The sequence below is a fragment of the Mirounga leonina genome, unplaced genomic scaffold (assembly GCF_011800145.1).
Source record: "Mirounga leonina isolate KUSES-001 unplaced genomic scaffold, KU_Mleo_1.0 Mir_93, whole genome shotgun sequence".
Lineage (NCBI taxonomy): Eukaryota > Metazoa > Chordata > Mammalia > Carnivora > Phocidae > Mirounga > Mirounga leonina.
The window spans coordinates 39,265,136-39,283,317 of NW_023270854.1; the positions used below are offsets into that span (position 1 = coordinate 39,265,136).

At 39.3% G+C, this 18,182-nt stretch overlaps 1 protein-coding gene across 2 annotated transcripts in view; it reads left to right on the plus strand.

Annotated features, from left to right (window-relative positions):
- GAREM1 (GRB2 associated regulator of MAPK1 subtype 1) overlaps positions 1-18,182 on the plus strand; it is a 194,238-nt gene that overhangs the window by 58,709 nt on the left and 117,347 nt on the right. For both annotated transcript variants that reach the window (XM_034996093.1, XM_034996094.1), the window contains exon 2: positions 13,913-14,053. In XM_034996093.1, coding sequence (XP_034851984.1) covers positions 13,913-14,053 — 141 coding nt within the window. The remainder of the gene's footprint in view (positions 1-13,912; positions 14,054-18,182) is intronic.

Consider the following 18,182-nt stretch of genomic DNA (forward strand, 5'->3'; position numbering starts at 1 on the left):
GATAGTACAATTGCTCACCTGTTTTTCCAAAAACCACTTGGCAAAGAATTCTTATCTTTTAAATATTAGGTTCAGTTCACTATTTCAGAGCATAACATTTCAGATTTGACTTAAGTAGGCATACTTCTGTTTCATACAGCAGGGATCTATTATTATTCCTGGTCAGTCTGCTGACAAAGGAGTCTGTTGTCCAAGGGTTCATTTGAAAAGAGGTAATAATATATCCCTGATCTCGCTCTCTCTCATTTTAAACATCTTTCTCTTTTGTTCCATGCATTCCTTTTTGCTTAGATTTCACTGTGAAGTTCTTTGACGACATTACCACTTAGTACTGTGTCTAAATTAATCTCTAGTTCCTTTTCTTCTTGTTGGGATTTCACAGTAAACCATAAAATGTAAAAATACAACAATCCTTTCACATGCTTAGAACCCAAGACTACAGTCCTTGGGCCTTTGAATAGAATATTCATCTAAAGAGGGGATCTTAGGCAATGTAGATTTCTGGGTGTTTGTTTAGGGTAGGAAGAGATCAATAGGAGATACTGAAAAAATAGCCTTTTCTAAATACTCTTTCCTTGAAGTGTTTACGTGTTAACTAAGATCTGAGTGCTTGATTTATACTTAGATGTATTTGATGTGAATGCTCACCAATTTCTACCCAAGATTGTTCATTCATAAAGCATTTATTGTACACCTGGTCTATGCCCAGCAGTCCTCTGGAATGCAAACATGATCTAGTTGGGGAGACAAGAAGGTCCCTTAGTCGTTCCATGCATAGCATTCAGGTGAAGATAGATGCTATGGGGATTTATTTATTTTTTTAAAATAAAAAAACTCTGGCCAGTTTTATTAAAGAAAAATTTTGTGTGATTTACTTCTCACCAGTCTGTTCTGGCAGGCTTCTAATGATAACTGAATCACATGCTGTGCCCAATTCAGTATTATTGCCACTGTAGTGATCCCCATCAGTTTTGGCCAACATGGCGTAGTATTCTATTTCAGATGTCCTAAAGGCTGCGCAGTTGTTCGCGAGGATGACCAGTTGCACTTTGCCGCATCTGATCATTTTCACAGTCTGCTTGTATCCCAGCGTGTACTTTCCACTGTTCATGACATGCTGGAGCCTAGAGTTGATGTGGCCACCACCATCTTCCTGCCTTAGGTTCAGGAGGGCGCCCACTGAGAGCAGCCGCCAAGATGGCCGGGAGCGAGAGAAGAAAGAGCTGCTGTGGGGATTTAAGGACTTCCTTAGCATCTGTTTTATCTTTCTAAACTTTTGATACTTTTAGTTAGTAAAGGAACTGGAAACCACTTTTAGATTAGGCAACCTGCTATGACAGCACATATTTGTTTTAACTTAATCAGAATAGTTTCCAAAAATAAAAATATCCCGGAGGCTTCAAAGGGAAGAAAACCTCCCTGATTGAGTTGGCATATTATTATAGATTCTGCTTCAAAGAATTAAGCTGCTTTCTTTTACATTCTTACACATTTTCAGAATACAGGCAGCTACTAAGCATGGATACTAGAGTTGCTGTGCTGCCGGATCATAGCCAAAGTGAGATACAAGAGGGAGGAATGGAGAGTTAGTTCCTGGATCTTTATTCTTAGTAATCGTCAAATGGATGCATAACTGGAAGGCTGTGGAGTGACTTCCTTTCTATGGTACCCTGCCCGTGGTACCGCTGAGGTACTTCCTGCTGACATTACTTCTCCTATTGATGGTAAATTTTAGGAAAGTTGTTTCATCTGCATTCCTCATAACGTTTTTGGCCATTAATCTAAATACATTGTTTTTCTGTCTGCATTAGGGATACTTGATATCACCCCATCTAGAGCCATGAGCCTGATTTGGTTTCATAAATAATTTAGAGCCAAAGCTCATCGTATATGTTAATTTAACCATACAAATGTGAGCTAGCATATAACTCCTACCTGTAATTAGATACAAATGAAGAGTTCTATTAAATGCGTGATAATATTTTTAGTGACTTTTTGAGTAATATTCTGGTCTTTATGAAGTAGACTTGGGTTGGTTATATAGCTACGTTGTGGTACAATCACAGACTATTTGGGAAGCTTGAAATAAATTACCAGAAGCATAATATTGAGGAATGCTAGTCCTCTAAATTTTGTGGCATTATTTTGAAGTAAAAAAAAAAAAAAAATAGATACCAGACATTGCTCAGATTTTAAAACCAGGAGCCAGGCTTAGACAGTACTTCCTTACATAGGCACCTTTAATACTATTGGTTTTTTAAAAAAAAATAAAAAATTCTTTTCCGTTTTGAACCTAGTTCATATATTTTGATTGAATAATGCAGGCACCACAATTCTTACTTTATTCTAATATTCCTGTATCATGTTAGCCTTGAGTTTGGTTTGAAGTTACGGAGACCTAAAGGCAAAGACCACAGGTTGGCATGTTCCCCAAGATGGCAAAGACCGGGTTTCTTTTCAGTTGTTGCTATGTCTTGGACTCAGTTCTGGTCCTAAGTTCCCCTCAGAGTCCAAGATGGTCACTACCATTCCACCTCCAATAATCACATCCACATTCCATCTTCCATCTGTCAGGAAGAATAAAGATGGAAAAGAAGGGCACATCCTCTCCCAAACATACATCTTGGTTGCCACTTATGTTCAGTGTTGTGCTGGAGACTCTAGCGAGGGGCATTAAGGCAAGAAAAACAAAAAAAAATATGGCATCCAGACTGGAGAGGAAGAAGTAAACTATTTCTATTTGCAGATGACATGAACTTGTATATAGAAAATCCTAAGGAATCTACAAAAAACAAGCCAAAACTGTTAAACTAATAAACAAGTTCAGTAAAATTTCAGGTTATGAAAGATCAATATATAGAAATCAGTTGTGCTTCTCTACACTAGCAATGAACACTCCAAAAATGAGATTTAAAAACAGTTCTATTTGTAATGCCATCAAAAGGAATAAAATGCTTCGGAATAAATTTAACAAAAGAAGTACAAGCCTTGCACACTGAAAACTACAAAACCTCATTGAAATAAAGATCTAAATAAATGCAAAGACATTCCATGTTCATGGATCAGAAGAGTTAATATTGTTAAGATGACAGTCCTCCCCAAATTGATATATAGGTTGATCACAGTCACTGTCATTGAAATATCCTAGCTTGCTCTTTGTGGGGCAAAAATAACAGGCTGATCCATAAAACTCATATGGAAATGCAGGAGACCCAGAAAAACCACAACAATCTTGAAGAACAAAGTTGGAAGACTCACATTCCCAATTTCAAAACTTACTACAAAGCTACAGTAATTAAGACATTGTGGTACTGGCATAAGGATAGAAACATCCATACACTTAAGGTGAAATAAACCCTTACATTTGAAATAAATCCTTACACTTACTGTCAGTTGGCTTTTGACAAAGAGGCAAGACAATTCACCTGGTGCTCAGACAATTGGATATCCACATTCAAAGGAATGAATCTGGACCCCTACTCACAACATGCACAAAAATTAACTGAAAATGGGTCACAAACCGAAATGTAAGAACTAGAAACTATAAAATGTAGACACAAATCTTCGTGATGCTAGGTTAGGCAACAGTTTTTCACATGTGACACCAAAAACACAAATGACAAAAGAAAAAATAAATTTGGCTTCAAAATTTAAAAATTTTGTGGTTCAAAGGACACTATCAAGAAAGTGGAAAGACAGTCCCTGTAATGAGAGAAAATGTTTACAAATCATATATCTGATAAGAAACTTGCATTCAGAATATACAGAAAACTGTTACAACTCAACAATAAAGACAAATAACCAAATTTAACTGGGCAAAGGATCTGAATAAACATTTCTCCAAAAAAGATAATAGGAATGGCCAATAAGCACATGGAAAGAGGCTCAACATCACTCATCATTTGGTAACTACAAATCAGAACCACAGTGAGGCATCACACCCATTACTTTAACTATAACTAAAAAGATGGATATTAACAAGTGTTGGAGAGGATGTGGAAAAATTGGAACCCTCGTTCATTGCTGGTGGGAATGTAAAATGGTGGCAGCCAATTTGAAAACAATCTGGGAGTTCTCAAAAAGTTAAATGTAGAGTTACCATGTGACCTAGCAGTTCCACTCCTAGGTATTTTTCCAAGAGAAATGAAAACAAATGTCCCCAGAAAAACTTGTACACACATGTCCATATCAGCAGCATGCTATAGCTATCAAAACTGTAAACAGTCCAAATGTCCATCCTCAGATGAATGGGTAAATAAAACATGGTATAATATCTATACACTGAAATATTATTTGGCCAAAAGGGAATGAAGTGCTGATCCACACTACAACATAGATGAATCTTGAAAACATTACGCTAAGAAGCTGGACACAAAAGGTCACATATTTTATAATTCCATTTATATGAAATGTCCAGAATGGGCAAATTTATAGACACAGGGATTAGATTAGTGGTTGCCTCAGGCTGGGGTGAGAAGTAGGGTGAGGACTGTTAATGGGTATGAGGTTTCTTTGGGATGATAGAAATGTTCCATAATTAGACTGTAATGTTTGCACAGGTCTGTGACTATACCAACTATTGAATTGTAAATTTCAATCAGGAATTTTCTGGTATATGAAAGATATTTTTAAAAAAGTAAATCTTGGAGGTGGCACATACTACTATATTCTGTTGGCTATAACTTAGTTACACTGTTACACCTTCTTGGGGGTAGGAATAGTGAAGGTGGGAACAGTGTTCTGTATTCTGGGCAGCCATGTGCTCAGCTAACATAAGGGGACTATGACTGAGGCCAAGGAGTGAGTGAGATATTGGTGTACATCTAGTAATTTCTGCCACCTTCTAGTTAAAGGTGAATCATAACAAAACTGCTGCAAGTTACTGTCATTAAGTCAACAGGCATTCTTGATGAAGAGCTTCCTATTAGTTTGAAATAATAACCTGGTTTTTAAAAAAGGTTTAAATACAAAGAGAGGTTTGAGAAAATAGAGTAGCCCTCATTCTTTATTGCAAAATAGAAGACAAAAAAAGAGGAACAAAACCTTTAATTTCATCTGATAGCTCAATGTGTCAATTTGTGGGGTCTCAACAGTGAAAAATGACCATGTCAAATAATCATGAGTGACGCTTTATTGATAGCAGCTGGGTGTATGAGCCTGGTCTGGTGAGAAGACGAGAAAAGTCCCCGGCACCCAAGAATGTCACAGTCTGATTGGAGAAATATAATGTATATGCATAAAATGTTAAATAACAGGATAATTTATAGTTACTACAAAATGTAAAAAAGCAGACAGTAAATGCTATGCAAGTTTATTAGCCTGAGAAAATCCTGTGACCTGAGGTATCATAGGACAATAAGAGTAATAATACTTTTGGAGAGCTCACTATGTGTCAGATGCTTTGGAAGCACCTGCTAAATGTGATCTTGCGCCCTTCTCACACTAAGTGCAGGAACGGAGTCTCCTGGTGGATGGTGTCTCTCCAGGGCCCGTGCTCTTAATTGCCTCAGTTGTGCTCCGAACCCAGGCTGCACAATAGGACGCCCGAGGAGATTTCAGGACACTGCAGGTTTCTGGATCCCATTCTCAGAGATTCTGATTTCAGTGGTCTGGTGTGTGCCCTTACCCTCCCCACCACTGGAGGTTTTTTTTTTTTTTTTTTACAAGTCCCCAGAGGATTACAGTGACTGTTCAGCCCAGGGTCGGAACCACTGTGTTCCTTGGGGCTGTAGGTTCCTCCCCTAACACATGAGGGATGATCCGCCCCTGAAGAAGGTAGGGCAGGACTGGAGACAGTAGATAACAGTCTCATTTTAGAAGTGGTTAGAACTGGACAGCAGCTAAGCTCAGGTAATGCTGTTTTCTACTGTTCCCATGCCCTTCCACCCACCGAGGCTTTTCTCTGTTCCACAAGATATGGCATAGTGATCACAGGGTGCCATCACCTAGAAATGGACTGTCCTGTTGAAGTGGGTGAAAGTAGAGATGCAGGTGCGCATATCACTGGAGGATCGCGCTAGTGCTCGGTATTTGGAGCAATGGAATGTTATAGGTGACTCTTAGGTTGCTAAAATTATTCACTGTGTCTGCCCAGAAGTAGGACATTTCATTTTCCTTTGCATTCATGGTGTCTGTGCCAGAAGCTCTATTTTTTGTTTACTCTACTTTTTGGGAAGCTCTTATCAAATGGTTTTAAGATGCCTTTATTTGATTGAAAGCCTGTCTGATCCTTCCTCTCCTGTCCTTCCCTTTCTTCTAATACTTCTACCATTAGACTAGAGGCAGTTTATTCTCTTCTTCCTAGAGCTTTCTTTTCCACTGGCAAAATTTTGGTTTGTTTTCAGTTTCCATTGATTTCAAAATTACGACCTGTGCTTTCGTGGTTTCCTATAACCACATCCTCCCTGACCACTTTATAATTTCTGTATCTTAATTAGTTGCTAATTAGTTCATTCTTTTAGGATTTTCCTCACCTTCTATTACTTCCTTTTTAGAACACCTTACTGCAGACAACATTTTAATTTCATGGTTTCATGATCACTCTTCAACGGTCTTAGAGCAATTTGCTATGACATCCTTTCTTGCCCTCTTTTACCTCCCCACTCCCCATATCCTTTTTTTCTTTACCATGTCATTGGGATTGTAGTTCTTTGGGATAAAGAAATAGTATGGTAGTGCCATGTTCTCTTCTCACAGTAAATACACTGACACTGAGGATGCTAACTAAGTAGCATTTAATTATATCCCTCAGCTTATGGGATAAAATGTAACTAAAAGAACAAGGAAAGGAATTTTAAGTGGAAGCTACCTTGGCAAATACAAGCTTGTATTTGTGAAGAGTACTTAGAAGGAATAGCCTCTGTAACAAAACCTTTGTGATCACTATAATCAGGAGGCTTTGCTGGTGTTGAAGATCATGCATATAGATATTTTAGTTAAGGGAGTCTACTGAAACAAAAAAGGAAAACTACAACACATCACTGGCATAATACCACATCGAAGCCTATTTCTCCCATCCCAGCTCAGTGGGTCGTGAGGGCACCGACAGGCGGTTGGTGCCACTGTGTATTGATCAAGGGATCCAGACTGTTGACAGCTGTGCTCTCTTCCTGAGAATCAGTACTCAGCCCTTGCCTGAGAACAGAGCAGAGAGGATGGTTTGTGGGCATTTTTCATGGGTAAGGACAGGAAGTGGGAAATGGCATTTCTGCTCACTGAAGGTATTTTTTAAAAAATGGAGTGGGAAGAGGGGATTGGAAGAAGGTGGTCAGAAGGTACAAACTTCGAGTTAGAAGATAAATAAGTGCTAGGGATGTAATGTATGACGTGATGACTACAGTTAACACTTGCTGTGTGATGTACAGGGAAGTTGTTGAGACAGCAGATCCTAAGAGTTCTCATCACAGGAAGAAATGTTTTTTTTCCTTTTATTGTATCTAAACCCAGTATGTGGTTGTTTCATGATATATGTAAGTCAAACCATCATGCTGGACACCTTAAACTTATACAGTGATATATGTCAGTTATTTTTCAATAAAACTGAAAAAAAAGTCTTAAGTTGTAAGAGAAATGCAGTGGTTTGCTTATGTAACTGACTCAGTAGGGTTCCTGTGCACATGAAAAGGATTGTAGGATCAAGTAAACACATAATTAAAATTAAGCAACTCTATTAACAGTGAGGAAGTAAAATACAGTGTTGTCACTTGACCAGCTTTCCTTTTAACATTGGTAAAATAAAACAATGCACAACTGTTAAATTAGATTTGTAGTAAGTAGTAACAGATACCATAAAACTTATTCATTACTCATTGTTGATAGATTTAGTTACAACATTAGGAGCAGTTTGTATCCATAATAGATAAAAACAATGCCAAGGTTAGTAAATCTGATTCTCATTTACACATGTATTAACAAATCAGATTATTTCAGTGGGGCCTCATTAATCAGTTAACAAATACATGAAACAAATACATGGGTATCCACCATGGACACGGTTCTCCTAGTGGCCTGAGAAGAAACCAAACTAAATGGGGATACTTTAAAAAGAAAGATAATCAGCAATATGAGTTTATATATTTGCTATGCAAATTGGAAGACCAGGTATTCTGGAAGTTGAAGGGATTAAAAGTGCATGCCCTCTGTAGAGATATAGCCCAAATTGTTGACTGAACTTGTTACTCTGGTGTGAAATGCCAACGGGAAGAACAAAGAGACACAAAAGTGGAAAATCAAAAATACTTCAATATTTAATTGCCAAAATCACAACACAACTTGGAGAGTCATGCATCTGTTTTTTGTGACATGAGGATAGCAAAAAGAAAAAAAAAAAAACCGACTTGCGTATGTGTCTGTGTTATCTGGATTCAGCCCAACCTTAATAGAAAATTCATCAGCAGTAAGCTTGCAGGTTTAATATCAAAACGTTATAAATTGTCATCCAAGTACATCATACTTTATATTTAAAAATAAAAAAGCATTTAATAGAGATTTGGAGTCTACCGTGACAGACATACAACTATTTGAACTGATTGAGACACATCCTAAGCAACCCATATAAAAGGCAGTATAGTTATGCACTAATTCAGTATATCCAAATGTAATAAATTTAATTACAACTTAAAGCTAAAATAGTTACAAGCAGCATAAAAACATAAGATTCGATGGGGGAAACAATTCTAAATAAATGCAAACATTATTATGTTTGAATATTAAAAAAACAAAAAAAACCATGAGGCGGTGAGTCTGGGCAACTCCATTGCATTGCTGTGGATGCTAGTAAGACAAGGTAATTTAGAGAGGATCTTTTTTTTTTTCCTCCTAAGAGTTCATTTATTTGAGAGAGAGAGAGTATGCTCGAGAGAGTGTGAGCATGAGGGGGGGGGGGGCAGGCAGAAGGAGAAGCAGGTTCCCCACTCAGCAGAGAGCCCAACATGGGGCTCCATCCCAGGACTCCAGGATCATGACCTGAGCCACCCAGGTGCCCCAGTTTAGAGAGGATCTTATCTAACAGCATTTTTGGTCCTGAAGTATCTTTGTTTCTTAACCCTTATTACCATGATTCTCAAAATTGACCAATGTATAGACCAATTTCAAAAGGAAAAAAAATGCCTGTAATCCCCACATTATTAAATTAGTTTTATTGTGTCATTTAAATATACATAAACATGGGCGCCTGGGTGGCTCAGTCGTTAAGCGTCTGCCTTCGGCTCAGGTCATGGTCCCAGGGTCCTGGGATTGAGTCCTGCATCGGGCTCCCTGCACCGCAGGAGGCCTGCTTCTCCCTCTCCCACTCCCCCTGCTTGTGTTCCCTCTCTCGCTGTGTCTCTCTCTCTCAAATAAATAAAATCTTAAAAAAAAAATAAATAAATATACATAAACATTAAAATATCAGTCTAAGCTCCTCCTGCTCTGAGCTCTTAAAGAAATTTATAAATCCAGCATAGAATATTAGCAAAACTACAAAATTGCTATAGTTCAAATGAAAAATATTAGGATTCATATGAGGAAGACGTTCATGAAGGTGGCATTTGAGCTGGTCTTTCAAGAATGAGTATAATGAGTAGTGAGTAAATAAGGATTGGGAGATAAGGCTCAGGCAAAGGAAAGAAAGTGAGGAGGCCCAGAGGAGTGACGCTGCTCCGTGTGTGTGGCACGGGAAACAGGTCCTTTGGGCTCTAGCGTATGGTGTGGGGGATATAGGTCTTATATTCTGTGGATAGATCATGAGGGCCTTGAGTATTGAGCCAAAGACTTAAGGCCTCATTCTGTATGAATGAGAACCACTGAAGGCAGATGTGAGTAAAAGAATAAGATGAGCCATGTTGTATTCTTGAGTTTTTATCCGCAGCAATATTTAAGTAAGTTGACAGTGAAGAATGGGGGATTGAAAACCCAGCCAAGAAGTCAGCTCTATGAGAGCAGGGACTTGGTTCAGGACTATATCGCCAGGTTCTAGAACATAGCTGGTCCTCCTTACATGTTTGTTGGATGAATGTAGGATGCCTGAGTGAATGGTAGGGGGACATCCAGGTAGAAAAGGGTAGAAGATAAAGTCTGGATGAGGAGCTCAGAATACAAGTTGGTAGCTGAGAGAATGGATGTGCAAGTTGTCCATAACTAAGTGAATCCCTGAGGGGTGTGTAAGATGGTAAAGGAGAGAGAAACGGTGAACAGGTTAAGGGCGGAACCTTGATTAACTCCTACAGTTACAGCTAATGTGGAAAAGGGGGGAAACCGTGAAGGTAACAAGGAGAGATCAAAAAGGTGCATCAGGAAATGACAGTAGCCCAGCAGCCAAACCAGCAGGATTTGTGTGTGTCCAGCTTACAAATTTTTATTTTAAATTTCGAATTTGATTTTTTTTTAAGCAGACTTACTTTGAAGGATTCGTGGTTCTAATTTTCCTAGCGTTAAAAATGATTTTAACAAGTGTGTAAGACTTAATATTGAGGGGATCAAGGTCAAACCAGGCAAGGAAAGTATATCCCAGAAGCATGCTGGATCTGGGGAAATTTCAGGATGATATTAACGTATTTTGGAATTTAACACACATTTCTTTTAGACTTCTTGTTACTACATCTTTGAGCTAAATATATAAGTTTTAGCATGTTATATATAGTAGTTAAGCAACAGGATAATTATATCACAAAAATGTTTACTTTAGGGATTCATTTAATGTAGTGTCTCTATTAGTGGCCTACCCTAGGACATTTTAAGTGATTATATTAAGTTTTATTTCTAGACAATTTTTGTGAAACTTCTTTTGCCTAAAGCAGGCACATGGTTCAGTTGTTTAAAAAAAATAAAAAAGACATAAGCTCAAAAACAGGCACTGGTTTCTTACTCCTTTATAGCTTTGAAAATCATTCCGAATCCTCTTGACAAGAGTGTTTACTACATCAGCTAGCAGTAGGACTTAACATTAAATTTTCATTTTGATTAACTTGACTGCAGTTGTTTCTTGGCTGCCTCTTTAGAGCCCGCTGCGGAATAAAATTAAAACAGTTTTATAATATAGCAGTTCAGTTGCAGAAAACGACATTTTTCTTTTTCCCTGAATGGTGGTGTGTTTTCTCTCTGAGTTTCCTCACATACACCCCGTGGCTCTGGTTTCTTCCTCTCTAATCCAGCTTTTATAGTATTGACAGATTAATTTTCCTAAAGCAGAGCTTCGGCCAGTCTCTCATCCCAAACCTTTCTCTGGCCTCCATTGCCAGAGAATTAGGACCAGCCCAAAAGCTATATATTCCTCTTGACATTTTCTTGATCTTCTCTTCCAAAGTCGCCATCTCCAGTCCAGATTCTTTATTCCTCTTGCCTAGCACTAGTCATGTCCTACCTTACATAAAATTACATGTGAACACATCTCACCAAGAGGATGTCAGCTTCTTAAATGCATGGGCCAAGCTCTCTTTTCATTTTCGCCCACTCCTCCATTGCTTGGTGCATGAAAGATCCTCCATAAATGTTTGCCAGTGTTCAGCATGGACACATTGATTATGTGCAGTTCTTTGTAGATCACTTATTCCTCAATAAAGCTGTTTTTAGAAAAAGCTAAACAAATAAGGAGATAAATGTTTGTTGGATAAATGAATGAAATATACCTTAAAATGACAACCTTGCAAATTTTTCTTCTTTCTCATATATGGTCCTCCTGATCTTCTTACCCTTTACTTTTTCTTTTTTCCCATAGCACCTTTCACTTTCTAATGAATTCATATTTTAATTCCTCATTTTTGTTGCTGATACTCTCTCCCTCCTTCCTTGAATGAGACTTGGAGCTGAGGGTCAGTTTCTCTCTGTTTTTTGGATTATGGTTGGCAGTTTTCAAGGCAAAAGTCAGTGTGGTGTTGAAGAACAGGGGGAGATGTAGAGGGACCCCAAAGTCAGTTTCTGCTGTGCAGCTTTAGGCACGTTTCCTAACTGCCCTGAAGTCATTTCCTCACCTGTAAGAGGATAATATAAACTCAATTACAATGTTATAGAAGGATGGAATTCTAGGGACACCAAGTGTGCAGTAAATAAAATTAATCGCTGACGTTTCCTGATCCCTCCTAACATCATATGACGGAAACCTCCGCACTTCCCATCATTGTCACTGTGTATCTTCACGGCCGCTCTGGGAAGCGAGTACTCTTGTTGCCCCATCTCATGGGGAGAAAGGAGGGTTTCTGCCCAAGACCGCATAGTGATGGGGGGCAGAGCTTTGACTAGACCAAATCTCTTGGACTTCATGGCTCATGCTTGTAACCCCTGCCTGCTTGTCTCTGTGCCCTTCACACTCTCCTACCTCCTGGTGGGGAGCCTCAGGGGAGACCAGATGATTTCGCCTTTGGAGTAGCCCTTCCAGATCTTTCTTTCCGTTCCAACATGCTTGAGGGGGTTGCAGAGCACTCGTAAGTACCAGCAGCCTCCTCGGGAGGACTTTATGAACCTGGTCTCCCAAAGTGTGAGGGCAGGGGAGTCTGGTTTTGGAAGTTCCTCCTGGGGAGTTGGACCTCTCATTCCTGCTAGGATACCTCTGCTTCCAGATCTGCTGCTTTTTCTCCCATCCCCCTCATCCCCACTCCCCATCTGTGTCTCCTGCGACCAAGATGAAGTATTCTTGCATTAAGACTGTTTTCAAGATTGGGGCCTTACTGGATTGGAAACAGATCTGATGGCTTATGAATGTGATAACCAAATTGATCATTACAGCCTCCTCGACTTCTTTTGTATTGTAAAAGTACTGAAACTTTTTTAAGTGAACTGTGAATAAAACACCCAGTTAAATCACTGACTCATTTGGTTATTGCAGTATAATCAACATCAGAAATAAGAAAGGCTGTTTTCTGTATAAAGAAATTAGCCTTTTCGGGTATTATCTGAGCATTGAAACGACTAAACCAGGATTAATGAGATGGGTCGTTTCAGCATCTAAAAAAATGTCTTTAAGTTTCAGGGGATGGATTTCTTTTTTGAAATAATTTACTTGTCATTGGTTCAGATGTTAAAAATGTACCTCAGAAAATATCAAAATGAAAAAAATAATTTCATTTGCATGCTCTAAAGCTTCATTATTTTTAATTGGGAAATTTGGTAGGGGGCCAGAAAGAACTGGCAAAACATACAAAATTTAAAAGGAGATACTGGCATTTAATTTCAAGTACTGTTTCAACAGAGAGGTTTATCATATATTTTTGGTAGTTGTATTTTAGTGATTAAGAGCGTAAGCCTTGGGGGCACCTGGGTGGCTCAGTTGGTTAAGCGACTGCCTTCGGCTCAGGTCATGATCCTGGAGTCCCTGGATCGAGTCCCGCATCGGGCTCCCTGCTTGGCAGGGAGTCTGCTTCTCCCTCTGACCCTCCTCCCTCTCATGCTCTCTGTCTCTCATTCTCTCTGTCTCAAATAAATAAATAAAATCTTTAAAAAAAAAAAAAAAAGAGCGTAAGCCTTGGAATCAGTCTGACTTGGGCCTGAATCCTCACTTTCCTGCTTATTAAATCTGTGAGCTCAGACATACCACTTAACATTCTGAACCTTGATTCTTCCCACCTGTAACAAAGGAACAATACCTACCTCGTAATATTATTGCATCATATGAAATAATACATGCAGAGCATCTAGGTAGTACTAACATATTGTTGGCACTTAATAAATGTTTTATTATCCTTGAGTACAATCATTGAGATAAAATGAGGTTTTGAAAATATCTTCGCAGATAAGTGGGAAACATTTTTAGGGAATCCTGTGTGCAGTTGTCAGCTTGTTGTAGAATGCCTTTTTAGTGCTAATTCGGAAGCAAGCTTATGTCATCTTGGGATGAACTATCAATTTCTGCATTAGTGAAGTCTTAACTATTGAAATCTTACTGCAGAGTATGGAGCAAACAGATGCTAATTCTAAGTTTCTTACACTAAATTATCTTTTCCAGGAGAATGCATAGAAGGGCTGCGGGAAAACGAATACCTTCTGATTCATTCCTGCCGTCAGTGGACCACCATCACTGCCCACAGCCTGGAGGAGGGACACTACGTCATTGGGCCAAAGATAGAGATTCCAGTACATTATGCAGGTACAACTCCCCTCAAGGGGCAAGAAAGGCAGAATGTGCAAATTTTTTCCTCCTGAATGAAAAAATAAGACTTGTCTATAAACTAGAGTATGATGACTTAGAAAAAAAAGAATCAAACACGTTTTTGTGGTTATTCTGTCAGTGAAAGCTCAGTGTCATTTTGTTGTAGGTAATTTCTAATTAATGCATGTAGTTGCATGTGGATTCTTATCAGATATTTATAAAATGAACACTTTACAAACACAGAGAGTGTCTCTGTTGTCTTGGGATGGCAATCAGTATCTGAGCTGCAGTGTCTGAATAACCCTGGGCACCACATGGATGTTGCTTTTAGGAATGGCTTTACAAGATGCCATTTTGCATATGAGCATTGTGGTCTGGCTTTAAAAATAACGGATTGGAAGCTCAGATACCTGGCCGTGTTTGCAGCAAGGCACTTGGAATACAGGTAACTGTGATGCCCTCACTGCTTTCATTGTTAAATCAGGGTGAGAGCGGCCATTTCACCTCACTTTGAACGCCATTCAGTTCAACAGTGCCACTGAGCCAACTTTTACTGAGTATGTCCTATGTGTCAGCGCTGTCGAGGAGTTCAGGATAACATCTAGTGGCTTGAATACAGTTTCAGTAGTGCTGGCTTATAAACGCAGTATAAAAAAAACCAAACATGTTATCCTATATTTGTATCTGTGGCTTATAGATCATTATGTAAAGGATCTTGATTTTTTTTTCTCTGTAATTATTCTTATTAAAAAAAAATTATAAGAAAGAATTTCTCTAGCCTGAAACTTTGTCCCCTAGAATTATATATGCTGACCATAGGAGTCACGTTCATGGAAAAAGGAGGAACGTATAGATGCAGAAAGTATTAAAACTGACGACTGTTGGATTGGGAATCAGGCCAAAGGGGCCAGAGAACAAGACAAACCTTCTGGCCTGCCCAGTCTCTCCTGTCAGGGGGTCCCATGACAGGTGAGATTTATGCTCTTTTTAGGAGGCCCAAACTGCCAGCGCCTGTCTTTTGTGGAAAACTGTAAAGGAAGGTATAAGATTGTGCTTCATCATATACGCAGTTTTACCGGACGTACCGTGTTCTTCTCGTAGTAGATTGAGTTTTTGGTCTTTCCCCTGACCCCACTATGAATAGCTTATCAATGCGGTCTTTGGTCCTTAGCTTAAATCTCCTTAGAGACTCCAAACTGCCACCAGACTCACTGGCTTATTTCTCAAAACCCCTGGGGCTGGTTCTAGTCTGCTTCTCTACACTTCCCTTTTCTACTCTGGAGAGCGAACCTTCCATCTAGCTAGATGGGTTGCCTGGCTGTTGGCTGGACATACTGGCTACTTTTCCGTTTACGCCATTCCCAGGCCAGAGTGGCCTTCCTCAGCCTTGCTCTTATCAGGGCCTGTCCTTGCATCAGGATGGTGCGGGCATCCCTGCTATGCCCGTGGAGTCTCCATGGGTATTTATGGTGTCTCACATTCATTTGGCACAGGCCCCAGTCTTCATTCAGTTACCTTTTCCCAGGTAGACACATAACTTCACTTGTTACGTACATTCCTCAACAAGTGAGTCCAATTCTTTTTTATTTTAACTTTAAAAAAAATTTTAATTCTCTCATGGTTAATATACAGTGTTATGTGAGTTTCAGGTGATACAGTGACTCAACAATTCCATGTATTACTCAGTGCTCATCATGATAAGTGTACTCTTCATCCCCTTCAGCTGTTTCACCCATCCTCCCACCCACCTCTCCTCTGGTAACTGCCCATCTGCTTGTTCTCTATAGTTAAGACAGTGAGACCAATTCTCAAAAACCTTTGAATCCTCTGGGTCTATACACAAAAGATAGAATTCTTTATTGCTGTAGATTCTTGATCTAGGGAACTCGAACTTGGCTATACATTGGAATGTCCTAGAGAGCTTTAAAAATGACCAGTGCCCAGATTCCATCTCTAGAGGTTCTGCTGTACCTGGTCTTGAGTGTGGGCTGGGCATCAGGATTTTAAATTATATAGTGAAATTATGCAGCCAGGGCTGGGACCCACTGTCCTGGGATGCATATTCACAGTGTCAGAAGAAAAGATTTCCTGAAGAATTTGTGTTTTATTGTCTTGAACATTTTTTTTTTTTTATTAGCAGCCATTCAGCTTCCACTAGGAAGAAAGATACGGTATGTTCAACAGCTTACTCTTTATCTATAACGAAGGTGATGGTACACTTAACTGGGAAACCGGGCCCCAGAGGGGAGGTGGGTGGGGGGATGGGTTAAACAAGTGATGAGGATTAAGGAGTACACTTGTCATGATGAGCACTGGGTGATGTATGGAAGTGTTGAATCACTAGATTGTATATCTGAAACTAATATAATGCTGTATGTTAACTATACTGGAATTAAAATAAAAAATTAAAAAGAAAAGAAAGTGATACTTTTTTTAAATGAAAATTTGAGGTCCCAAGACTAAAAGGAAATGTTGGCTCTAAGATCATACCGCCTCACATGAAAGGAAAGAAAATATCTTAAAGGGAAAAAAACCTTGAAATAGGACTGTCTTAGTTCAGGCTGCTATAACAAATACCGTAGATGGGGGAGATTATAAACAGTTCATCTCACACAGTTCTGGAGGCAGGAAGGATCCAGGGTCTGGTGAGGCTGGCTGCTTGGTTTGCAGGTGGTGGTCTTCTCGCTCCGTGCTCACTTGGTGGAGCGAGAATTCCACCTTCTCTCTCCTGCCTCTTCTGATAAGGGCACTAATCCCATTCCTGAGGATTACTCTGTGATGACTAGGACATTGAAAGGAGGAGTGGTCCTTCTCTAAACCCCCCCACCCCATCCTTGTTGCAGCTATTGATTTCTGTCTGATTCAGTGTTTACCATGAAGGTGGCAGAACAGCCCATTTCTAACCAGAGTCCACTGTTAGTTCCTTCCTTTGTCTTTGTACGGCATGGAGAGCTTTTCCTTCTCTCCCATTTATTTACTTACCTATTATGGAATTATGGATTGTTACGTCATTCTATTCCTGTCCTTATTTATTTGGATGTTCAGATTGTCCCAGACTTAGCCATTTGGGTCCAGCTGGCCCATGTATCTCTGTGACATGCCCCCCTTCATTTTTCCAAGCAACTCCTTCTTTTCTGGCAGAGGTAGCAGCCATTCTTTCCTTCAGGGCCCCTGCATTGTCCTGCTCCAGGCAACACTCCTCACTCTGTAAATAGTGTCCCTTGGAGTTGTGGAGTACACAGCCTGGGCAGCAGTATGCTGCTCTATTCATGTGTATTCCGGCATATAAGAAAACTCAGCATTTTTAGGAAATTACAATTCAGAGCACCTTTCCCATATTCTTCATCAGAAATTTTCATGAAATTCCTCATGTGAAAAGAAATAATTTCATAAAACTTTGAGAAAAGATAAATATGACTTGAACTTCTTCTGAGAGCCATGATCTGATATGGTGGTAATAAGAGTCGCCTTATTCTGAATTCTGAAATTATTATATGTGCTTTGGGAAAAAAAGAAAGATCTTCCCTCATTCTGGCAAAATAAGTTTTTCATTTTGGATAAGAAAGAGTTTTCTTGGTATAACAAACAATTGATTCCGAGAGAGAGAATGTGTTCAGTCAGCATCACATATTTTGCTAACAGTGGAGAAACTGCTCAAGAAAAATTGGCATAGTGTTGAGAAAAGCGATGGCTGCTTTCACACAAGTTTTACTCAGAAGGCATCACAAATAAATTGTATCTAAACTTTCTAACTTTTCACTGCACCAAAAGGGCAAAGATTTCCTAAGGAACATACAATGAAGAACTCAGAATGTTTCTACATTCTGCATACTCAGACCATGTAAATTACTGCTTGGCACTTCATCAGAGACTGTTGCTCATTCACCCGGCATGCATTCCTCCCACTACACCCCCCACCCCCCTCCCCATCTTTCCTGCTGACGTACTAAACCAAAAACCAAATCTATTTAAAAAAATTTTTTTTAAATCTGAGTGCGACTTCATTATAGCCAAGATTTTCTAAAGATGAATGATTTTCACTTTACAATTCACGTTTCTGCTCATCAGATTCCTTTGTCCCTGCAGCTCCGAGGGGTCCATCAGGCAGACATAAGGTGGTTACTGT